This window comes from Hyaena hyaena, unplaced genomic scaffold (genome assembly GCF_003009895.1).
Source record: "Hyaena hyaena isolate Hyena2069 unplaced genomic scaffold, ASM300989v1 scaffold_189, whole genome shotgun sequence".
In the NCBI taxonomy this organism is placed as follows: domain Eukaryota; kingdom Metazoa; phylum Chordata; class Mammalia; order Carnivora; family Hyaenidae; genus Hyaena; species Hyaena hyaena.
In genome coordinates, this window is record NW_024080821.1 from 910,142 (window position 1) to 936,613 (window position 26,472).

The 26,472-nt window shown below is 37.6% G+C and overlaps 1 protein-coding gene across 4 annotated transcripts in view; it reads left to right on the forward strand.

Annotated features, from left to right (window-relative positions):
* Positions 1-26,472, forward strand: part of ANKFN1 (ankyrin repeat and fibronectin type III domain containing 1) — a 470,333-nt gene that overhangs the window by 218,757 nt on the left and 225,104 nt on the right. For all 4 annotated transcript variants that reach the window (XM_039241182.1, XM_039241185.1, XM_039241183.1 and 1 more), the window contains one exon: positions 3,587-3,627. In XM_039241182.1, the coding sequence (XP_039097113.1) occupies positions 3,587-3,627 (41 nt within the window). The remainder of the gene's footprint in view (positions 1-3,586; positions 3,628-26,472) is intronic.

Below are 26,472 nucleotides of genomic sequence, written 5' to 3' on the forward strand. Positions count from 1 at the left end.
CTGAATCCAAGAGTTGAACATTTAACCGACTGAGCCCCCCAGGTGCCCTGTTCATTCTTAAATTAATTTCCAACGTAATTTAAAAACAAACTGTTGGGTCTCAGCACTCCTGGGAATGTGTGAAGTAGAGAATAAGTATTCCTACCATAGCAATAAGCAAATAAGTAAAATTAACATAAAATAGAATTTGTTTGAAATTCAGAAAAAGAAAGTGATGGCCACTTCATCTCAAAATTTATAATCTTGGACATATAGGAACTACTTAATTTTTATTGTGCATTTTAGAGAGGAATAGATATATAGGAGATTTTATTCCATATGTTACATTATTCAAACAGTTATACTTGCATCGATACAATTTTTTGCATATTGTGAAAACTTTAAATAGCAGGCACTTCAAACCAGATACTTCAATCGGCATAGAATGTTCTGAAATTACTAAGTGGTCTATTTTTTAATGAGTGTCAATTGTAGGTTACAAATAATAGCCAGATGGGATCAGCCACAGGAACCAGGGTAAGAAGTTAAGATAAATAGGTGGTGTGAAGAATCCCTTGGTTGAACACTTTGGCCTAGAGATCAGTTGCTCCAGGACCGTCAACTGAGAAATTCCAGTGACCCAGGAACCTGGATTCCTAGCAAGGAGACCGAGGACATCCAAGGGCTTTGGACAAGATCCATTCCACGTGAATCAGGCCCATGTGTGACCATGACCCAAATGCTGGCCTAGCATGTCCTCTCAGGGTGACTCAGGGGTACCAGGTGGGTGTGGTTCAGGGCAGAGACACAAGAGGACCTTGCATCCCCACAAGGTGGGGGCATAGAGGCAAGCCTTCTGTAACTTAAGTTATCCAGGACTGATATCAGAAGGGTCCCCTCTATGATTCTTTAAGGACTCCCATGGTCAAAGAACAGGTTTTGCTGAAGGGTATGCTAAATAAGGCAAATGGTGGTATTGGTCTCTCCGTCCCTGAAGGGGAGCCAGTTCCTCCTGTCTGGGGCCCCATGCCCCTGATGATGTCCTTTTGCCTGAGGTGCTCCAGGCACCTCCATTTGACTTTTTAACTCCTACCCCGAGGTGGGAGTAGTTCCTTTCTAGGGTGGTTAGCGGTAACAAGTCAATCAGTACATGCAAAAGCACCTAGGACAGTTCCTGATGCATTAAGATTCAGCAATGTCAACAGTCATTATTAAATATGAATTTTTCTTCAGATGTTCTCAACACAACTCCTCCCAATTAGACTTCCCTGATTTCTCTTTCTACACTGGGTCATCGAAGACCACCACCTTCCCTCCTCTCTGACCACTTTGTGATTTTGCATTACATCATCATGCGATCCCTCCAAACTGTCCAATTGTCTCCCCTGCCAGACAGATGTTATCATGATGAGGGCAAGCAATGTATTCTCAGGGCCTAGCGCAGTGTGCTGCACAAACCAGGCACTAAATACACATTTAGCAAATGAGTTAATTATTCATTTTAAAGGCTCTTTTCTTTAAGAATTCAGATTTGTCTTTCTCTAATATGGAAATAAGCATAGAAAAGCCAAAGCAAGCTTTTATGTTCCTCTGTAGTCTGTAAGACCTCACCACCACCCACGCTGTTCTTGATTGTTTTTATTTTGTACCCCAAGAAAAATGATCAGTACCACTGCATTAGGTAGCTTCATAATGCAGTCTCAAGGACAGCTCTGAATAGTTTTCAGAGTAATCAATGATATTGCCATGAAATTGTTGCCCAAATGAAGAGCTCTTGTCCAATGAATCTGTGAAGTAACAGACAGTTTTCTTTGTTAATACTTTTGTGGCTAAAGCAGAACCTGTTATCTGAAGCAGTAGTAAAAACTTTCCTCAGCAGGTGAGAGCTGTCTAAATTTGTTTCCTAGCAACAAGTTCCTTAGAGGAACTGAAGGGTGCACAATTTGAGAAGAATTTTCAGTACACTTTTGTTTGGAGGAAGGAGAGGTGGGGGTGTGTGTTGTCTGTCAGAGCAGTGTTTCTAACTCCTAGTCAGTGACGCATATGACATCTTATTGAGTCACACCATAGGATCCATCTAAAATAGTCGACTCAATAGAAATGCATCAAGCACCTACCTCATGGAAAGAAGTCTGAAAGAAGAATTATGCCAATTCTTTCTGGGATCAATAGTTCAATAGTTTAACAATTTGTCAGTTTAGGAGCCTTACCCCAACCATGTCCATGGAGAGTAAATGTGGAATTCAGTGGCTTGCTAAAACACTGAGGGATTTTTCAGGGTGGATGTTGATCTAATTCGAATTATACTCAGTGGTTAGAGAAACAAGGAGTGGAGGAAGGCAGTGTGGGAGAGAAATATGGGTCAGAGGTACAGCACAGATTGCCAAGAGAGGAGACATCTTACCCAAGCAAACCGCTTCCCATAGCCACCCTCCCAGCTCCAATGTCATTGACTGATTATATCTTCTTAATTTGTTTTCCCAAATAGGCCTTCTGGTAATAATAACAATAACAGCAAAACACGAGGTAGCACTTATTTTACATGCATTATCTCACTTAACTCTTACAACAACTATTTGAAATAGCCACATTATTATTTCTATCAATCCCAGAGCACTGAATCAATTTGCCAAAGTCACACTGTTACTAAAAATGGCAGAGCTTGGAAAAGTACTGCTCACCAAAGTGACAAATCCGACTTATCCAGGTCCACGTAGGGGGTGTGGCAGATCTTTCCGTAGGTCTCAGGACACCATGACTTGGGTGTTTGGTCTTAGAGACGGTCCAAATCATGTGAATCTCAGCACACAGATCGTTCATATCAGTGATAGGGGCTTAGTTGCCATTCCCAATTAAATCTACTACTCTTAAAAAGACCCCTTTGGATATAACCACAGTATATCTAAAGTGGGGGAAAAGGGATTTGGAAACAAACTGAGTTGTCTGGTAGGCTGCCACACTGAACAAATTGCTTGCACAACTGGCAAACTCCTTCCAAGCATAGGCTCAGTCTAATTGTTTCTTCTTTTACTGCCATCTTGAATAAGGAAAAACCTGGCATCGATTTCAGTGCCCCCACCCCAGTATTCCCCAGAAAAGCTTTTTATTCCTTGGAATAGAAAACTTGTCCACTTACCCAAATAAGCATGAATTGAGAAGAGCATAATTTTTAGGAGGAGCTTAATTTAATGGAGCAATGTGTCAGAACTGGGCCTATGAGAATAAGGTGCAATGTCAGTATGAACCAGAAGCCAGAGAATGACAAGTCTAAGCCATTGAACTAGGCATCTAGACTCTCCATATTTCTCCCCTAGCCAGGACCAGATGTGGGAGACAAAGTGAGTAACAAGGGATCTCGAAATTATAGGATGGTCCCAGGGTAGGGAGCTGAGGATGCCGTGAGATATGGGAGTTGATTTACATGTTTTCTTTGTGGGCTATTTCTCCCTTTGCCTCCAAGAAGACTTCCCCAATAAAAATGTTTTCATCTCCGGGTTCCTCATGTTTTCAGTCAGTGGCTATACCTTCAAAGGCAATCCAATGCCTTTTTCATTCTGAAGGTTATTCTCCATTTTTTTAACACTCTTTTTTTTTCTCTTTGTTTCAGAGGCTGCCCTTTAAAGACAGGTATTTCACTTGCAGCAAAATGTAAGTACATTTCCTACTCTTTGCTATAATTCCTAAAACCTCCTCATCGTTAAGGCTCCCTTCTCACATTGCTGCCTTTTTAAAGCCTGGCTCAACAAATGCAGCCGCAGTGTGAATCTAGTATTTCACACTGTTGGTTTGTATAGCATCGTTCAGTATTTTATAAACCGTTTGGGAAACAGATTGAACCCAATCATGGCTGCTGCTACTTTGCATCTAAAAAGCTAGGGAAAAAAAAAAAGTGAGAAGGAGAAATTAGGCAGTATTCTTTTGGACATGATGATCATGTGACAGCAAACATTTGAATATTCAGGTTTTCTCAAATGGCTAATTTATTACTCTTTGCCCGGTCACTCCTCACAGTCACAGGCTGTTTCACATTTAATAGCAGGGTAGTTATCTTAATAATGCCTTCCTGTGTGTACTGCATTGCAGCCGCTCTGTAAACCCGTGTTCTTTCTAGAACGAATCTCCTGTGTATGATGTTTCTTTACTCTTGGTACTCTCAGTGTCTATAGCCAAATTACAATCCCTCTCTTTTTTAAAAGACCAAATAAAATTACACTAGGTCCGAACTGGGAGTTCAAAATATGAATGTTCCATCTGTTTCTGGAATAATTTGATAATACTCCAGTTCAAAAAGCAGAGGATGGATGTGAATTCAGGATAAAGACTCTAGCTATTCAAAGGTAGTTCAAATGGTAGTGAGTTTCTTGTCACTACAGATAAGTAAACGGGAGATTAACAACCATAAGGTAGAAGATGAGCCAAGTAAACCAAGAATGTGTGGGTGATATCTTTTGTTTGCTCTCTAGAATAGACTGATCCCATTGCTATATACCAAATATTCAAACACTAGCCCAAGTAACATTCACTCTTAAAACCATTCAGATTTTATGTCAAAGTATTCCGCGTTCACTGGAATGTTTTAAAATTTCAATTTCTGTATTCTATCACTTTGGTCTTTATTGCATTATAAAGACACCTGCATGTTATGAATATTTTAAGCAGCTTTTACCTAAAAAGCCATGTTAGATTTTAGGACTAGTCTCCCTTTTCATAAGTGTTTATTTGTACACATGTTAACTTTTGACCGTATTCTTTCTTTTAAACATAGAAACTGTTCAGGAGAACAGTCTGTGTTTACTTTCCTCCATATTCATGTTCTGTAGCTCTTTCTCACACTGCATCTATCTACTTGGGCTTATCACTGCTTTTAAATGATTTAATGTTAAATACTAAGAGATACTTGGTATATGTTCATGGTGACAATTAGACGAGGAAGGTAGTTTAAGATTGCATTTTCAGTCATTTGCAAGTATGCAACTATGAACACATATATGACTATTACCTCAAGATCTCTGTATCAAAGTTCTGGTTGGAAGCACCTTGTATCTCCCAGGTCGGGGGAGAAATGGCTAGCTGTTTCACGTTAGGAGGTTAATTTGGGATCACTTTACTTTTGCACTTTTTTTCTCAAGGACACACAGAGTGTTTGGTGGCCCCTTTTATTAGTAAATTCTCTGAGAAGTAACTTTGCACAGTTTTGCACCATCTAGACAAAAAGAGTTCTTCACACCTCTCCACATCATCTCTAAGCTAAGCTGGTGGGGAGTTGGTCTGACCCATGGAGTCACGGAAACACATTAAAATCACCAGGCAATTGTGAGTTGGGTTCATTTTGGCAGCCAGACTCAATCAGCCCTCAGGAGTTAGCATTACGTCCCAATGATGATTGTATTATACAGCTGATACAAATGGAAGACAACCTAATCAGCGTGCATTCAGACAAGGCTTGATCTGTAGTGAATGGCAGGAGGCTTTCCAAGTCAAGGGCCTGGAAATGTGTATGGGCCACATAAAATCCCAACTCCTCCAAAGGAGGGCACCCATAGCCAAGTCAGGAAGACATGCCCACATGGAGAAAGGGGTAGGTGATGGAAAGAACTCAGGACTAAAACTCAGAAGGCTTGTCACAAGTGGTATGATTTGGAGAATGTTATTGAACCCCTCAGTTTTGAAGTGTCCTTATTATGGGTTAGAGGAGGAGAAAGGGAAAACATTTTTCCTGCCTCTGTCAAAAGGCTGTTATGATAATCACATAAGGTAACATTTCACAAAGATTCTGCCATCTGAAAGTGCTTTGTGTCTTTAAGGGATTCTTGTCACATTATTGGAGGCTCTCTCTGTCTCAGCAGGAATCCCTGGGATTCTGGGAGGGGCAAACTTTGGATCTTAAAATAAACACTACACAATAGAATAAAATAGAACCGTATTGGGCCAAAGCAGGCCCCTAGAATGACTTGCACCCACTTTTTTGGTTTCTTTTTAACTACAAATATTCTTTGGGACCACTGCCTCTGGTGGAAGAGAATTGTCTTCTGGGTGGTATGGGTGAGAAAGTTGCCAAACAAACCTGAATTATCCAGAGGCCTGTAAAATGCGCAATTGCTTTTTAAGAGGCATGGTGATATTGTGTGTTCCTTTCGATTTCTGGCAGTAACGATTTTCTGCAATTTGTGGTTTTGCAATTTCTCTTTACACAGACAACACTCTGGCTCTCATTCAATGCCCCACTGGTTAGGGGAGAAGGGGGAGGAGAGAGAGCGAGATTCCCTGGGGCTCTGACCACTCCAGAAAAAGAAGGAAATGTTAATGAAATAAGTCAGAAAGAATGCTTGAGACTAGTGGAAGCTGGTTGGTTGGTGGGGAAGAGAAAACCTTTAATAAATTGCATAGTGTGGTTAGGATTTTATCTGGGGCTTTTGTTGGCTAAGCAAAGGTCTGTTCCCCTTGATGCTTCTGGACTCTCCACTGAGCTTTGTCCGGTTGGCAATCTCCATCTCTCCTCTTACTTTGTCCTATATTCAACCAGCCTAGAGCAGCCCATTGTACCAGCTCCCTTTCGCTCCTCCTGTCTTTGGTGGGATTCCCTTTCAATACTCCATGTCTAGATGCCCACTTGCCAATTGCATTAATCTGGCTTGTGTAATTTACCTGAAGATCCACGTGCCAGAATTTTCACCCACATATCGGTTGCATTTTCTTCTTCCCCAGGCCTGAAATGCTCTTCACAGAGGAAGGTCTGTGGCCCGCGCTGTAGAAGCAGTGCATGGATGTAGCATGTCACATTTATCTCGACGAGAGTAATATGTTCTATTTCTATTCATCACCTCTGGAAAGGTTTCACTGACTTGTGTTTGCTTTTTTATGACTGCTAGGCCCTGTGCTGAAGGATTTAAAGCTGCATCTAGCATAAACCTTGTATTCCTTCTCTGTTCCCTTCCTTGTATCAAAACAGCTCCCTGTTCTCCATGGAGCAGATGCCGGGGGCTTATGCCTGTAGTTCCCAGGCTTTCTCTGCACAGAGGCAATTGTAAAGGCCATTTATTTCCTCTCTTCTCATGACCCAAATGTCACCGCTTCTTTTGCTTCTAGGAGGGATATAAAGATAATTGCTACTCATATGTTTAATTGTAGTTTTGGCATATTTGGGGAAAATATGATCTTCCTGTGTATACATTCTAAATGTTTAGGGAATTGGGGTGTCTGGGTGGCTCAGTCGGTTGAGCATCTATCTTCGGCTCAGGTCATGATCTCACAAGTCAGTTCGTGGGTCCAAGCGCCTCCTTGGTTGGGCTCTGTGCTGACAGCTCAGAGCCTGGGCCTGCTTCAGATTCTGTATCTCCCTCCCTCTCTGCCCCTCCCCAGCTCGTGTGCGCACGCTCTCTCTTTCTTTCTCTCCGTCAAAAAGAAATAAACATTCAAAAAAAGAATTTAAAAGTTTAGGGAATTGTTTGTGCTATGCCATTATAAATCATGGGATTTTAATTTTGGAAGATAGTTCAACATGATGCAGTTCAAGAGCCCGCCTCAAGCCGCCTTCCTCACAACATCCTCTCTAGGACCCCTATCTCTAGCCCATGGAAGTCCAATCCATTTTTAATAGCTCAACACTCCCAGCTTTCTTTTACTAACCTGAGATAACCTTCAGGTGGTTTGTGCTAGTTTTGCTTTCTGGAGCAGCTCAGAAGTTGACTCCTTCTTCCACATGACAACCCTCCAAATATTTTGGAATCTGATCCCATATACTCTCTGAGCCTTCCTTGTCCACGCTAAACATCCCCGGTTGCTTTAGCCATCCTTCATATGACTTGGGTTAGTTATCCTTTTCCATTTGCTCCAGTCACATTTTTCAATGTCCCTCTTAAAATATTATGGCCTGAACTTAAAAAAAAAAAAAAAAAATCACTGCCAAGATGGCTGACCATTGCAGAGCTCCAAGAAAAAAAAAAAAGTTTCTTGTTCTGGACATGTTATTTCTATTACTATAACCTAAGAGTACATCACAAAATTTAATAGCACTTTAGTCTTAAGATTAATCCTAAAACCTCTAGATATGCTGTGCAAAAGCATCTATAAAAATGGATTTGTTCCAGTCCTATATTTCATTACTGTGACACTTGTTAATTTCAGAATACTAGTGGAAATTCTTAGGAGATTCTTGAATTTGAATCACTTTAAACCCTATTTCAGTTTTGGGACGTACTTGATTTACTTCTTGACTTCATTCAAGAGATTGACAAAAGTGGCGTATACCTGGATTTTAAGCTTTTCAGAGGCAGAATCATGTTTTATTCATCTTCATCTTTGTCTCTCCTGAAATGTCTGAAACAAGCAGATGCTCAGTAAGTGCTTTCATGAAATCAGGCAACGAAATCTGACATAGGCAGCTTTCTTGCACACTGACAGAGAGCTATCTTTAGGTTGTTATCCGTGCCCTTTAGAAACTAAGAGTAAGATGAATTTTACTTTACATTGCTAATGTTGGGCAATTTTGTAGTGTTATATAGTTCACTAACGGTAAGATCTTCAGGGCTAGATTGCCTGGATTCTGATCTTACTAAATTTTGCCAACTGTGGGCTTGGGAGCAAGTTACTCTACCTTTCTTGGTCCATGTCCTGATCTGTAAAATAATGACATTATTTTGTCTGCCTCATCAGGTTGTTGTGATATTTAAGCAAATTAGTCCATGTAAAGAATATAGAACAGGGGCGCCTCGGTGGCTCAGTCAGTTAAGTGTCTGACTTCGGCTCTGGTCATGATCTCACGGTTCATGGGTTCGGGCCCCACGTCAGGCTCTGTGCTGACAGCTAGCTCAGAGCCTGTAGCCTCTTTCAGTTTCTGTGTCTCCCTCTCCCTCCCGTGCTCATGCACTCGCTCGCTCTCTCTCTCTCAGAAATAAATAAAAACATTTAAAAAATTAAAAAAATATAGAACAGCTATCAATAATCAAAAGCAATAATTATTGATAGTGACAATTGTATTGTCATTTTTGTTGTTATTGTCAAGCTATGCTAGTATAACCATGCTATCATTAGAACTAAGGCAATTTGGCACAGTTTATTCATAGTGAACTCATTTTGACTCCAAATAATAGTTTTATGATCAAAATGTTTGTGTAACCTAAATATAACTCAAATGTTTCATGGCCCCCTAAGTTTAGGTATGTATTCAAAGGAAACACAAAAATTGAAACAGATGAAAACAATGTAAATTTTTATTAAAGTCCTTTAAAGAGGAATTATATCATATTCCACAGCAAAATATTCTCTCCTTTTTTAACTTTTTTAACCTTTATGTTTTGAGAGAGAGAAAGAGAGACAGGGTACAACTGGGGGAGGGTCAGAGAGAGAGGGAGACACAGAATCTGAAGCAGGCTCCAGGCTCCATGCTGTCAACACAGAGTCCTACGTGGGGCTCAATCTTACCAACCGTGAGATCATGACCTGAGCTGAAGTCAGATGCTTAACTGACTGAGCACCCAGGCACCCCCATAGCAAAATATTCTAAAGACCTTTATCCAAATTCCTCATAGTAGCTGCTCAAAAATCTCACCTCTTCCTCTCCCTACTGCTCTCTATAGCAAAATACTAGTATGGTGCCTGGCCGGCTCAGTGGGAAGAGCATGTTACTCTTGACTTGGGGTTGTGATGTGGAGCCCCACACTGGGTGGAGAGATTACTTAAATCAATAAAACTTTAAAAAAAAATTTTTAATGAAAGCATGTGTTGCTTTTTTCCTTACTTGCCTCTTCTTTTTCAAAAGTGCTCAATTCTTTAAGTGCTCTCCCTCTCCCCAACTATTTTTCCCCTTCTTCTCCCTCATGGTCCTCCATTAAGTTCCTCCTAATCCACCTATATGTGCAAACATATGGTATCTGTCCTTCTCTGCCTGACTTATTTCACTCAGCATACCACCCTCTAGTTCCATCCATGTTGCTACACATGGCCAGATTTCATTCTCTCTCATTGCCATGTAGTATTCCATCGTATAGATAAACCACATCTTCTTGATCCATTCCTCAGTTGATGGACACTTAGGCACTTTCCATGTTTTGGCTATTGTTGAGAGTGCTGCTATGAACATTGGGGTCCATGGGCCCCTATGCATCAGCACTCCTGTATCCCTTGGATAAATTCCTAGCAGTGCTACAGCTGGGTCATAGGGGAGTTCTGCTTTTAATTTTTTGAGGAACCTCCATGCTGTTTTCCAGAGGGGCTGCACCAGTTTACATTCCCACCAACAGTGTAGGAGGGTGCCCGTTTCTCCACATCCTCGCCAGCATCTAGAGTCTCTTGATTTGTTCATTTTAGCCACTCTGACCTGCGTGAGGTAGTGTCTCAGTGTGGTTTTGATTTGTATTTCCCTGATGATGAGGGACGCTGAGCATTGTTTCATGTGTTGTTTGTGTTTCAGGTATGGAGTTTGGTGAGTTCCTTATAGACTTTGGATACTAGCCCTTTATCTGATATGTCATTTGCAACTATCTTTTCCCATTCTGTCAGTTTCCTATTAGTTTTATTGATTGTTTCCTTTGCCGTGCAGAAGCTTTTAATCTTGATGAGGTCCCAGTAGTTCATTTTTGCTCTTGATTTCCTTGCCTTTGGGGATGTGTCAAGTAAGAAATTGCTGCAGTAGAGGTCAAGGAGGTTTTTTCCTGCTTTCTCTTCTAGGGTTTTGATGGTTTTCTGTCTCACATTCAGGTCCTTTATCCATTTTGAGTTTATTCTTGTGCATGGTGTGAGAAAATGATCTAGTTTCATTCTTCTCCATGTTGTTGTCCAGTTCTCCCAGCACCATCTGTTAAAGAGTCTGTCTTTTTTCCATTGTATACTCTTTCCCGCTTTGTCAAAGCTTAGTTGCAATCCCAATCAAAATTGCACCAGCATTCTTCTCAAAACTAAAACAAACTATCCTAAGATTTGTATGGAACCACAAAAGACCCCAAATAACCAAAGTAATATTGAAGAAAAAAGCCAAAATGGGAGGCATCACCATCCCAGACTTTAGCCTCTACTACAAAGCTCTCGTCATCAAGACAGTATGGTATTGGCACAAAAACAGACACACAGACCAATTCTTATGAAATTTCAATATGGCCCTTCTAGGCTGCTCCTAGAATAAATTACACACACACACACACACACACACACATACACACACACACATATACACGTATATGTGTGTGTGTTCAATGATATAATGGATGTGTAGCACACAATTTACAAATATTAATAAAATATTCAAAATGCTCTATTGTTAATTCTGTGTAGCCAACTTATTCTCACAGAATGCTTTCACTGAGTTTTGCTGAACTCTTGTATCTGTAGCCAGCCTATGGCTGCAATTGATAAATTATTGTAGTTTACATGTAACTGTGGATCAATAATGTGAGCAATTTCTTTACTAAATTGGGTGATAGTTTTTGAATACTGTAGAATATTTCCTCAAAAATCAGGAAGTAATGAGTTTTAAGCATTTCTCTTTTTTTAATTTTTGAGGTGTCATTGACATACAGCATTACAGTAGTTTTAGACATACAGCAGAATAATCTAATATTTGTGTGTATTGCAAAACGACCACCATAAAAGTCTAAGTTGACATCCATCACCATCCATAGTTACAGAATATTTTTCTTGTGATGAGAACTTCTAAGATTTACTCTCTTTAGCAACTTTTGAAAATGCAGTATAGTATTAATAAGTATAGTCACCATGCTGTGCTTTACCTTCCCATGACATATTTATTTTACAACTGGGGGTTTGTACTTTTTGATTCCTTTCCCCCATTTTCACCCACCACCATCCCAGCCCCTGCCTCTGGCAACCACCAGTCTATTCTTTGTGCCTCTGAACTCTGTTTTTAGTTTTTGTCTGTTTATTGTTTAGATTCCACATGTAAGTGAAATCGTACAGTATTTGTCTTTCTCTGTCTGACTTATTCCAGTTAGCGTAATACTTTCAAGATCCATCTATGTTGTTATAAATGGCAATATTTCACACTTTTCATGGCTGAATTATATTCCGGTAGATAGATAGATAGATAGATAGATAGATAGATAGATAGATAGATAGATAAGATAGACATCCATTCATCCACCAATAGACACTTAGGTTGTTTCCATATGTTGGCTATTGCAAATAATGCTGCAATGAATGTGGGGGTACATATATCCTTTAAGTTAACGTTTTTGTTTTCTTTGGATAAATACCCAGAAGTGGAATTACTGGATAATATTGTAGTTCTGCTTTTAACTTTCTGAAGAACCTCCATACTGTTTTACACAATGGCTTCACCTATTTACATTCCCACCAAGAGTGTACAAGGGTGATATCTTCCTGTAGTTTTGATGTGCATTTCCCTGATATTTAGTGATGTTGAACAGCTTGTCCATGTACATGCTGGCCATCTGTATGTCTTCTTTGGAAAAATGTCTCTTCAGACCCTCTGCCCATTTTTCAAGTGTTTTGTTGTTTTTTGTTTTCTTTTGTTGCATTGAGTTCTAGGAGTTCTTTATATATTTTGGATGTTAACCCCTTATCAGTCATATGACTTGCAACTATTTTCTCCCATTCAGTAGGTTGGTTGCCTTTTCATTTTGTTGATGGTTTCCTTTGCTGTGTGGAAGCTTTCTAGTTTGATGTATATTTCCTTTTTTTTTTAATGCAAGTTGTTTTATTATAATTTTTTATAATTCAAATTTTAAGAATGGCCATGTTTAACAATCAGCTCACAATTTCTGAAAGTCTAACACCTGCTGCTTGCCAACTGGCACAAGCCATTTCTAATACTCTTTCTTTTTAGATAGCAGTGGGGATAGGAAATGGGCGGAAGTGGTAAGGTATAGTTTTGAATATTGACAAGTATAATTTTTCCCCAGTGATAAATTATTACCTTTAAAAATATATCTGTTTTAGAGTTTTACCAAAGACCAGAAATTATCTCCCAAGTACAGAAATCACTTTTGACCTCCCTCACTGTTAAAATATGTTTTCACCTTTAGTATTGATTATTGACTTAAAGACCGTGTTATTCTATCTTTTCTAAATAATTTTTTAGGCTACAAAGTCAAAATCTCAAGTTAAAAGGGAGTGAGGAGGAGGTAATTGTAGGAATATAAATATTTAATCAAATCTGCAAACGGAAAACAAAGTTTAATTTGACTTTACATTAACCTGAAATGGAGAGCTCCATAAGAAATGAGTTATCAAGAACTGGGCTTCTCTTCATAGTCTCACCTACTTCTGTAGACCAGGTTCATCTACTTACTCCTTAAATTGCATGTGGCCCAAAATGACAGGAAAGAACACTTTATTTCTGCGTCCCACTGAGGGAATACACATCAATTCCAAACATCAAGGAAAGAAATCTATGTAATTCAAGTCTTTGTTCCTCAGTAGGACACTGGCCAGAGTAAGTGGGATTTGTCAGTTGAAAACATCCCTAGTTCCATTAGCTGTGGCTCCCACAGAGTTTTGACAAGGTACAGGACAAGATAAACAAGGAGTGTGGGCAAGGATAGCACCCACAATATAGTACTGTGAACAGACAGACACAGGGATTTGCATTTTTAGTGCTATATCCACAAACTCCTTCATTAAAAAGACAAAGTGTTAGAAAATATTTCAAGTAAACAGAAAACAAATATAAGGAATACCCATGTAGTATCACTCACATTTAATTAAACATTTTCCAGTATTTCGTCCATGTTTTTATGGATTTGAAAAAAAAGTTACAAATATTATTACATTTTCATATGCTTCCTTTCCTGATCCTATTCTGCTCTATCATTTCTCCAGAGAAAAATACAATCTTGTGTGTTTATCCATGTTTTGTCTATTGATGACTGATGTCCACAGTCTTTTAAGTTGTCATAAATGGTGTATCGTCGGCACTTTTTTTTTAGTCAACATTATGTTCTTGAGATTTAGCCAAGTAGACATGTGACTCTGATTATTTGCTTGAAATCTAGATAATAGTCCTTTGTATAAATACAATACTATTTATTAACTCATTCTACTGATGAACAATTAGGCTGTTGCCAATTTTTGCTGTTAAAAAAAAAACAGTGCTTCAATTATTATTCTGATAGCTTTATGCCCCTGAGTAGATTTTTTTCCAGGGTATTTACATGGGAAATTGTTAGGTTATAAGGTGTGTATTGCATAAACATTACTAGATAATGCCAAATTGCTCTCCTAATCTTTTACTGGAGTCCCTGCTTCCCAAATCTTTGCCAACATATGTCATCTTCAAACCTCAAACTTTTCCAACGTGATGGGTATAGAATGGTATCTTAATTTTTCTAATCTTTAATTCCCTGATTTCTAGTGAAGCTAAACTTTTTTTTATATGTTTACTGGTCATTCAGTTTTCCTCTTTTGTGTACTGCCTTTTCACATCCTTACTATCTTTAAACTAGTTGCTATTCTATTTTTATGGATTTGTAGGAGTTATTTATCTATTCTGATAATAAACATTTGTCTGTTATATGTAAATGTCTTTTCCTAGGCATTGGCCTATCTTTCTACTTACATGTGCTAATTTTTATTATGGACATATTTACATTTTAATGGCATCTAAATGATTGAACATTTCACTTAGGTTTCCCTATTCTAATGTTGTAAACTGATTCTTCTATATTTTGTTTTAAATGTTATAAAGTTTTTATTTCCAGTTTATGTTTTTGATTCATATGGAATTTATATTACATAGGGTGTGAGATAGAGATCCAAATTTAAATTTTTCTTTATGGGAAACAAGTGGTACTCTCATAAATAGTCCTGATTTCCATTGAATTGTTATACTATCTCTGTAATAAACTTGGCTTCCATAAATGTCTCGATCTGTTTTTGAGGAATCTAAATCTATCCAGTAGTTTATTGGTCTATCTTTTCACCTGAAACACATTATCTTAAATATCCTAACTTTCTTTTAACTCTTAGTATCTGACAGGGCAAGGTATCATACATTGATCTTTTTCTTCAATATTGTGTAGGGTATTCTTTGACTTTTACTTTCTCAAGTGAATTTTGAGATCAGTTTGTCAGTTTCCACAAAAATTTCTATTAGAAATTTTATTGCAATTGCATTGAATGTATAGACCAATCAGGAGAGTTAACATCTTTATTATACTGTAGTTTTCCATCTATGAGCACAATATACTGTGCAGAATATTTGATGTTTTTATGAACCTTTGTTTTTCCTATATAATGGTTACTTCTGGTATATTTATTACTAATTACAGTTCATTGCTATGTGATTGATCTTTTTTCTATTATCTTTTCTAAATGGTTATTGATGTTGTCTGTAACTACAGTTGATTTTAAGGCTTGATTTTTAATCCAGCAAGCCTACTAATTGCCCCAAATGTTTTAGTGATATCTCTGTAGATTATCCAAGGATTTTCTATAGACAGTCTTATATTCTGCATATATGAGTAATTTGATATCATTCTTTCTAATTTTTATGTCTTTGATTTTTTTGTTTGTTTTATATTATTTCTGTGGGTTTCCAATTATTCTGAATACCAGGGTGATGACAGCCATCTTTGACTTGTTTCTGCCTTTAATAAGAAAGTATTTAAAATTACACTATTAAGAAAAATATTTGCTGTATGTTTTGGTTAAATGATTTCCATTCAGTTGAGAAAGATCTTTTTCATCTCTGTTTACAAAAACAAAATTTTTTGATCAGGATTGTATGTTGAAATTTACCAAGTATTTTTTTTACATCTATTGAGAAAATAATGTATTTTTTCTTTTAATTAATTCATGTGGTGAATTATATTCATAGATTTTCTGATGTTCAATTCTAGGCATATTCTACTCAGTAGCGGTCTTTAAAAATATATTGATATACAATTCACAAGTGTTCTATTTAAATACTTTCATTTATGTTCACTAATGAGAATGCCCTATAGTTTTCTTTTCTCCTTCCTTCCTTCTTTCCTTTCATTATAGTATTTACATTTACCTCGCCGTGAGTTTATTTTTGCTTTAAAAATGTTGTGTATATATCTTCCTTTATTTGAAACCTTCCACTTTCTCTTCCTCCATCCTCCATTCCTCATTCCTCCTTGTCTAAAGGTTTTGCTGTTATCTCTACTCAGCTCCTACCCAGGAACCCCAGTCCAAACAAATCTTTAACAGGGATTTATGCTCTTACCCTATGGTGATATTGAGGATATCCAAGATCTAAGGCCCCCAAGCTGGTGACATTGGCTCAGTTACTGTTATAGAACTGAGTCTCTATTCTGCAGCCTCCCTAGGCCACAACTGCAGTCCCAAGCAACAAGTGACATCAACCTTTTTCTTTCTCTTTTGACAAGTTGAAAACACCCACATTACCTCCTGGTGTCAGGCAGTGAACCTAGATTCCAGATTCCCACTTGACATCGAGCATTTGTAAACCCCAGTCAACTCTAAGTGCTGAGTTCCTGGTCCTTCCTGATCTTAGTCTTTCCTTGTCCTGCTTCCAGACTGAAGCTCAGCTAGAGGGCTTCACCCTCTACTTAATTTCTTCATTTTTCTGTTTTGTTATCTGCAGAATTATTGATCTTATTTTTTGATAAGGCTATATCTTTTTCATACTTGATTTACTTCATTAAGTCAAGTCCCATAAAATTATATAGTTTTCTGGGGGAATGAATTGAGATAATTATGATTTTGTTTTAAATACAAAGAATAATAGCAATAAAAGGAAACAATAGCATAAAAGTGATGTATGCTTTCTGCCTGGAAAAGCCCCTCTTTTCTTTTCCACCTAAACCTGAATCATCTTCCCCTGGCTACTTATTCTAAATTGTGTGTTGTATTCATTCCTTCAATTTAATCTCATAAATACTTATTGGATGCTATAATATCTTAGGCACTATTTAGCACTAATAATACAGTAATAAAGGATATGGACAGGTCCCTGTCTTTATAGAACTCATACCTAGTATGGAAAACAAAAATTTATAATACAGTATAATAAAAATACTAATGCTATAGCACTTATAACTAGAGCATCCTACTTAACAGTTGATTGCATTCTGATTTTTATTATAATTTTTACCTATTTAATCATGATTTACTAGGTCTGAAAGACCAGTAGATATTCTATATTTCTCTTATTTATGTCCATGACTTCACACATGGAACCAGAGATCATTTTACATGTAGAATAGAGGAGTCTTTATCTTCAGTGGGGTGACAACAGATTTCAAAGTACCAAAGCACACAGAGAGATTGTTTTAAGTTTAGCTATTATTGTTTTTCATCAATGGGCATTATAGAAGTTATAGAACAATTTGTTGGTACAGTATAATCTTTAAAGCCTGAGAGTTAGAATATGGATTAGTAAATAATATGGATTAATAAAACTATTAGCGTTAATTTAAAAAAAATCACCATATTATTGTGTCTCCATGTTCATTTAATTTTAATAGATAAAGTAACTTTACTCCAGATTTATGAGCACCTTGTCTTTTAAACAGACAGAGACAGACAGAATCTATCTCTTTCTTTCAAAATCTTTTAAAAATTTTTCTTTTTTAAAAGAGATTCAATGCTACATTTTAAGATATGTAAAAGCTAACTACCCATATCATGAATGGACACCAGTTTAAAGTACCTCCAAGGAACTTCTAGCATATAATCCAGATTTTACTAAAATAAAAGATAGTAAGCTGATACCCACCAAATAGCTATAATAGGAGACAGAAAATACTAAGGGCTGGTGAGGAAGTAGGAGAGCTGGCATTCTCATACACTTGCTGGTAGAAGAGACATTTGAAAGAGCCACTGTGGAAAATTGGCATTATCTTCTAAAGATGGACATATGCATACCCTGTAATTTAGCAATTCTATCTTGATATATAAACCCAACAGAAATGCACTGTGGTATATTTACATAGTGAAATACTATACAGCAATGAAAATATACAATATACAGCCACATGCAACTACATGAGTAAACCTCACAAACATTGAATGAGAGAAACCAAGCAATGGAAAGTGCTAATGTAATTGATAATCATCATGAACTCATTTTGGGAGTTTTGCAACTAGACCTCATCTAAATTTTGGTGTATTGTAACCCGTTGAACCTTACCCGTTTTATCTTTTCTTCCCCAAATGCTATCATGTCAGCATTAGATGGAGCAGATTCAGGTGGCCATCATATAGAATAAGTATTTGGAAAGACTGACTATAAGACAGAGCTTCAAAGGTAAGAGGTCAGTGAGCTAGGACAGGACATGAATGCCACAGGTCCAGTGAATGAGGCCAACCCTTAGCCAGATACTTTGTGGCAATGGGAATTAGGCAAACAAGAAGTAAAGCTTGAAGAAAGCAGTTGAGGATTAATAAGACAATCCAAATCAGAAGGAATCATGCAGCAAGTTAATGTCACCATTTGGATACTCAGCCCCCACAAAGACAGGAAAGAAAGAGGATCTTACACTTATGAGAAGGACCAAGACAGTGGCAAAATAGGGTCACATTCTCATCTGAAGCCAAATACTAGGAGTGGTGTGATAGGGAAGCCAGAAACAGAACTAGCTTACTTAAAACTCTACTGAGAGCTCAAGAAGCTCTCAGGTAGACTGACTATTACAGTTAAGAGATTAGGATGGTCATGAGCCACCTTCTTACTATGAGAACCAACTCAGGAAAAATGTTTAAAAGGCTGCATTTATTAAAATTGTATACACATATATACATCCTAAATCTGGAATGACACTTTCAACCTCCAATTACATTAAGGGATATTTGAAGAATGATTTTTCATATTAATATTTAAAATATAGTCTGTAATTCTGTCCCTTTGAATACATTTCCAGTTAAATGAAACTTCATTGTACCATGGTGGTACATTGGCCCCAGAGTTCAGCCATAGACCATTATGAAATATCTGGGATCATTAGCAGGAAGAGGGGATGAGATGCTACTTGGAGGATAGTTGTAAGTGGCACATATAGAATATGGTGGTGAAGCAAGAAGGGAGTGGTGACTTAAAGTCCTGTGTATATGACTGGCTCCTCTTCTCTACTCATAACCTATAAAATTCAATACATTACATTTTTAAAATTTTTTAATGTTTATTTTATTTTTGAGAGAGAGACAGAGCAGGGGAGGGGCAGAGTGAGATGGAGACACAGAATCTGAAGCAGGCTCCAGGCTCTGAGCGTAAACACAGAGCCTGATGTGGGGCTTGAACCCACAAACTGTGAGATCATGACCTGACCTGAATTCAGATGCTTAGTTGACTGAGCCACCCATGCACCCCACGCTTTTTCTTTTTTAAGTTTATTTATTTTAAGAGAGACAGAGAGAGAGAGACAGAGACAGAGAGAGACAGAGCATGAGCAGGGAAGGGGCAGAGAGAGAGAGAGAGAGGAGAGAGAGAATCCCAAGCAGACTCTGTGCATGTAGCTCTGAGCCAATATGGGGCTCGAATTCATGAACTGTGAGATTATGACCTGAACCAAAACTAAGAGTTAACTGACTGAGCCACCTAGTGCCCCATTACATGCTTTATGACTCTCATCAAGTGAAGGTTCCACCAAATGGAGAGTGATTCTAGTGTTTCATGATGCTTTTAAAAAAACAAAAACAAAACAAAACAAAACAAAAAAACCATTATGGCATCTCAACACAAGATAATAACTTGACTTGGTATCCCACAGTGAGGTCTCCTGACACACTGACTCTGAAAGATGGTCCCAGAGTGTAGTTTATGGGTGACTTCATGAATTTTCACTGGTAACTTTGACAACTGGCAGCTAGCTTTTACATATCAACATTAAAATCCAAATCTCTTATATTCTGTAACTCCATTGTGCTTCTTAAATTTTGTCAGTTACATTTTAAAGCTGATAGCAAACCCTTAAAGTAATACTGATTCATCCAAATACAAGAGAGATAATTTTACTTACAGTGTTTTTTAATGGAGTACACATTCAAGTCCCTTTTAATTATGTCATTAAAATGAAGACTAAATAGAAGTGGGGGCTAAGAGACACTATTAAGAGAAAAGCAATGCTTAGGAAGGAAATTGGAGGACCCTACTTTTATTCTGAACTTTCAACACGAGCCTGCAGGAGCTGTGCTAGTAATTGGTTTCTGTAGTTTTGCTACAGTACTAAGTCATGTTTTATGGATTTGTTTAATAGGCAAGCTGTGTTGCAATTTATTAAATGAGAAGACAGGCAGCATCAACCTACTAAAAGGTCAGAAAGAAAAAAGCAGATGGGTCCCTTCCCCTGAATCAGGTTAAAATTGTCCTGCCCGTCAAGACAGCATCTTTTTGCAGAATATATTATTTGACCAAAAAAAAAAAGAGGTATCTATAATCAATGTTCCTCTTTTCTATATCCCACAATACCACCACCACCTCTAATCAGATGAGGGAAAAAGTCACTAGTGGTTGCAAGGTGATTCCAACCTGCACTGGAAATATAACTTGTGATATAGACCAACTACCAGATGGGGGTTTGCTTCCTAAATTTGTGTGTTTGGAGCAAAACTACTGCATTCATAGAATCATGGACAGAGGCTTCAGTGAAGACTAAACTGAGACTTTTTATCTGCTTTGCCTCCAAGGAACCAATCTCAACAAGATCAACTCCCTGCAGAGATGTAATAACATCTGTCAGCCTCTGACCCATCTCTGTAGTTCAAGTTAATGGCTGCAGCTCAAGTTACAAAGTGCACAGCTATGTTTGTTGGACCCATTTGGTTTCCATCCTTTTCTTATTATTTTCTTTACAAGCCCCTTTTGTATTTGTCCCCTATTAGAGTTCGTGCTTTGAAGAACTTAGCCTACCGAACAAATAATTAATGATAATAATGCAATTTTTATGAATCAAAATGTGAAATTACCAATCAGAACTTTGATTTATTTAGCTGACATTATCAGGGTTACCATGTGAGTTTTTATAATTTCATAAGGAAACAAAACAAAACAAAAACTTCCCATTTTCAATTAGACTTTTTTTTAGAAATAGAAGCAGTTTTCTATTTATAGGTATATACAATTCATCACTAAAAATTATGCTAAAATCTAATACATTTTGAAGGGGACTTCTATTCGGAGAATTTAAAGGGTATTTTAAATCCCTACCTATATCTTGTTGTTTAGGGACAGGCTTCAAGTATTAGTTACTCATCCTAGAATTCTCTTTAATTTTCTTCACCTTGGAACACACATTTACACAGATTAAGTCAGTAGAACATTGAACCAAAGTTAAAGGTCTTCTGTTTCAGCACATAGAATGGTTTCCTTCTTAAATCTATGCCTGTCACTAAAATCATTTCTAGCATTTTTCTATTTTCCCTTCATATTTATAAAATTAAAAGAGAAAATGCAGTGAACTATGCAGATAGTTGACAATAAACATGGCTTTGTAGACAGTGATGGCACCACTGCTGAAACTCAGCTAGCAGGGCTACTTGAGGAAAATTCAATGTGCCCCTTTGATAAACTGAGATACAAATTTGAACTTGCTACAGGAAGGATATTTATGGATTTTAATGTATGGTATACAAAAATGCAGCTTATTTGAAAGTTAAACTTCTAAAAGTTGAGCACTGAAGTATTGGAAGTAAGACACAGATTTCCCACAAATATTCCATACATTAGACTAGCAACCTTAGGTGAGAAAACACTAAATGGAAGTATTTCAGAGTTATATATTAGCTACATAATAGCAGTTATCACCATTTACTGTTACTGAGTAGTTGTTATGTGCCAGGCACTAAATGGACATTTTATACACCTGTTGTTTTTTTTTTCCTAATTACATGATTTAATCCTGTTAAGACAGCAAAATGCGATTGTGTCAGCCTTTCACTGAAGAAACTGAAGGTTAGATATGAAGTATTCTACCCAGGATCACACGTAACTAGAAAATGGCAGAAGTAGAATTAAAATTACTCCAAAACCCACGCTCTTTTTTTCTGTTCTTAATTGTACTGTTCTTAAGATTGCTCACTGAGACTGAATAGAATTGTTACATTCCTTCCTGGCTTCCAACTTAGGCTCCATATGTCTTCTCTCAAGCCACATTCTAGAAAACTTCATAGATAATGGATGGCAGGGCCTGTCTGTTGCCTATATTAAATATATACAAAGCAATATTCTCTTTTAACTACTCCTAACTCTAGAGAATTAGACAGAACAGTGTCCACTGATTGGACTCGTCTGAATACCTTTGGAGGCACCATGTTATGTAGGAGAAGGAGATACAGTGTTCTCAGTAGGCAGCAACCAGGAGGTCTTCAGAAGAAGAGAGTATTAGGGCACCTGGGTGGCTCAGTCAGTTAAGTATTTGACTCTTGATTTCAGCTTAGGTCATTCATGAGTTCGAGCCCCACATTGGGCTCTAGTGGAGAGCCTGCTTGGGATTCTCTCTCTCTCTGCCCCTCCCCTGCTCTCTTTCTCTCTCTCTCTCTCTCTCTCTCTCTTTCTCTCAATAAATAAATCAATTTTTTAAAAAAAGAAAGATTACGAAATGCATCATGGCCAAGGGCCTGACCTGTCCATTATCTCACCAGCTCCACATCACAGTTTTTAGGTATGGTATGCATCATGATCCCCATCCCAGAGAAACCCAGAGAAGTTAACAAGGCCATTTAGCTAATACACTGGGTATTTGAACCCATGTCTCTGTGCCTTCAGAGGTCCACCCCACAGTGCAGAGTGTGCAGAGCCCTGGTGTATAATTCCTATGAAGGATTCATGAGCCTACTGTCCAGTATCACTGTCACAAGTTCTTCAAGATCTGTTTTGCCGTTCATTTGTCAGTATGCAGCAATAACCATAGTTTCCATTTATTGTACGCCCAGCCTGTGCCAACTACTTAACTATGTTCCTTGCATAAGTTGTGCCTGGAGAAATAAATATTTGTTGAATGAATGTAAGATATTTCATATGTCGTTTAAGAATCAGAACAATATTATGAGGCTTAAGTTACTATTTTCATGTAGCTGGAAGACAGGTTTATTGAGGTCATACGGTGAAAAAATTGGGGAGCTAAAATTCAAGCATCTATCAGGCTGCAAAGCGCATACTTTTCCCTTGAATGACCCTGCCAGGAGGTTAGCAAGGGTGGAGTTCAGGGGGGATTTTTTGGGGTTGTTTTTTTTTTTTTAGGTTCTAAGAATTAGATTTTATTACATTTGGCATGGACATCTACTTAATACTTGTCAAGGATTCCCCTGAAGCAGACCCTGAGGCAAGGATGAAAGTACATGTGGTTTATTAGGAGGCAATTGCAGGAAACATGAGTAACAGAGTGAGGAAGTGAGTCACAGAAGTGAGGGCAAAAAGGTGCCTTCAAGCAAGTTAATGCTGTGAACAATGGGAGCTTAAACCCACTGAGGAGACAGGGACCAAGGGAGACAGGAAGACAGTGAGGAGAGCACACCCATGTGGGAACAGCATGGAAGGGGGCTGAAAATTCCCAAGTCACGTGGCAGTCTCTCTAGACCATCTTAGGGTATCATTAAGCAAATAACTCACCTGTAGCTAAGAGCATCCTAACCTTGGAGATTTTCACAAGCAAAAGTTGTTGGAAGACATAAGAGTAGATCTAATGAATGGCCAGGTATATAATATTCATGCACAGAAAGTCACATTATAGGGGTGCCTGGGTAGCTAGGTCAGCTAAGTGTCTGACTTCAGCTCAGGTCATGATCTCACAGTTCATGGGTTTGAGCCCCACGTTGAACCTTCAGATTCTGTGTTTCCTTCTCTCTTTGCCCCTCCCCCATTCGCACTCTCTGTCTCTCAAAAAATAAATGTTTAAAAAATTTTTTAAAGAAAGTCACATGATAAAAATGTAAATTCTCTTCTAATTTGTAAATTCAAAGGAAATCCAATCAAAATACTAACAGGATTATTCACAGAACTTGACAAACAGGATTCTAAACTCTGTATGGAAAAACAAGAGGGAAAGAATAGGGGCTTTTGTTATAATAGGCAAGACCATTCTGGAAAGGGCCAAAGGTTGAGCAAATTTGCCATGGATGGATAGCTAGACTTACAAAGTTGCAGTCATTAAGATAGCATGTACTATCACAGGGATAGACAAATAGATACTAGAATAAGACAGACATCCCAAAAAATGGACCTGTAGAAGGCCCTGGTCAATAAAAACAAACAACAACAACAAAAAAAACAGATCATGAGACATCAGTGGGGAAGAGTAGACTGTTTTGTAAGTGCTGTGGGCCTATTGGCTTTTCATTTGGGGATAAATTAGAAGAGGAATTGTACTTTCTTCCATATGGAAAGCCAATAGTCCCATTGTACTTTTTGAGATTTAATCACTGAGGCAGCTTCTAGTGCTTCTGGATTTCGTGCTACATCATCATTAGCATTTTTTCTAAAGAAAAAGAAAAAGCTTCTGTGAAACAGTTTTATTGTATATATTTATCCAGTGGTTGAAACAAGATTAGGAGTTTGGAGCCTCACTGGCTTTGCATCCCCTCAACCATCCCCACCCCGAATCCCAGCATCTCTATAAGAACAGAGGGGCCATTTTCTCATTAAAAAAAAAAAAAAAAAAAAAAAAAGTAGAAAAGACAACATAACCCAAGGATCCTCCATTCTCTATTTCCTTTAAAAATTTAGGGTTCAAAAAACCCGGTTTAGAATCTAGGCTGTGTTGAGATATACCTACATACAACATTCCATAGATCCTCTCCTGTATTTTGCCTGCTTTAAAATGCAAGGCAAGTAAGTTTGATCTCACTGTGAAGTACAGTCTATTGAAACAGTAGTTCAAATGCTCTTCATCTGAGTATCAACTCATAAAAAAGAATGGCAAGGTTGATTAGTAATGTCTGCCATGGGCACAGTAGAAGATAGTGACCGCACGCTGACCAAAAATTTATAATTCTTTAATTTGACATGTTTCTATCCAGAAGTATAAAACCAATTTTTACATCATTAATCTAGGGAGCTTGGTATTATTATTCAAATAAATAAATACCAATTCTGCCCACAAAGGATTTTTTCTTAAAGCATCTGGCTAGGATATGCCACACAAACCAGATCTATACATCATGTTTTTAGCTCTTTTCAAGTGAAAGGGGAAGGCGTGCCCTCAAGAGTTATTTGTTTTCATCAAGCCAGCAACTAATTAGGGAATATGGTATCCAGTCAGGGTTTCCCTTCTAAATACAACATACAATTATGTCTGATCGTGTATCTAAAATAGTATAGCCATCATTTATAATCACTTCAAACTGTATTACTCTAAAAACAAACAAACAAACAAACAAACCTTATTACTTTTGAACAATTTTTAACAAGTTTTCCCATGCAGGAAAGTTGGAGGACAAGTTTGTCCCAATGCATCATTTTACGAATATAGTTATACTTCATCTCTTCCAAAAAAATTTGAAGCTGCCTAAAACAATTGTGTGAATAAAAAAAGATAGTCTTGTTAATAAAACAACAAACATTGGTCATTTTTTCCCAAAGAAAGCCAAATTGTGTTTACTCATTATCTTTTTCATTGGTCTCCTTTAAAACAGGACATTTGCATAACTTTGAAATGTAAAATCATGTTTTAACTCTTAGAATAGGTGCTCCCAAAAGCATGATCTGTGACACAGGGAGTAAAGTAATAAATGCAAACTCATGAAAGTAGGGGAGGGATTTTTAAAAAATGAAGCTTCTGTTTCTAGAGCAGTTTTCATTCTAGTTAAGCCAAAATTTGACTTAGTTGCATTTATATCAGGAAAGACTTTTGTAATGCAGTTAGCAAAGAGTGTAAATCTCCTCCTGCCCAAAAGGTTTTCTCTCTGAGGTCCATGTTTGCAGATGAGACATCCATCTCACAACTGCCCAGTTTCATTTCCACTTATTATTTTGTTGCTACAAGACCACCCATCTGACTTCCTCTCATTTGTTGTGACCCCACCCCAGATAAAGCTTGAATGTGAACACAAAAATGTATGTTCTAACAGGAGAATTAAAAGGAAAAAATAATAATAACCCGTACTCCTAACTTCTGTAGGAAGAGATCTTATGAGTCCATACAAAAGATTTCTGGAATATGAGTGTTAAGAAACTAAAAAAGAGGGGTGCCTGGGTGGCTCAGTCGATTGAACGTCTGAATCTTGACTTCAGCTCAGGTTATGATCTCATGGTTCTTGGGATCAAACCCCATGTCAGGCTCCACACACATAAGATTTTCTCTCTCTCCCTCTGCTGCTCTCCCTCGTTCATGCTCTCTCTCTAAGAAATTTTTTAAAAAAAGAAAAAAACTAAAAAGAGAAAAATGAAACAAAGGGTGAGGATAGCTTATAAAACAAATACCAGGAAGTTCTATTCAGATACTGGAGTTGAGTTACACATCTGTCTCTGAATCAGTAGTCTGTATCCTTTTGCGGGTTTTTTTTTTGTTTTTTTTTTAAATTTACATATTTTTTAACAAATAGTTTATTGTCAAGTTGGTTTCCATATAACACCCAATGCTCATCCCCACAAGTGCCCTCCTCCAT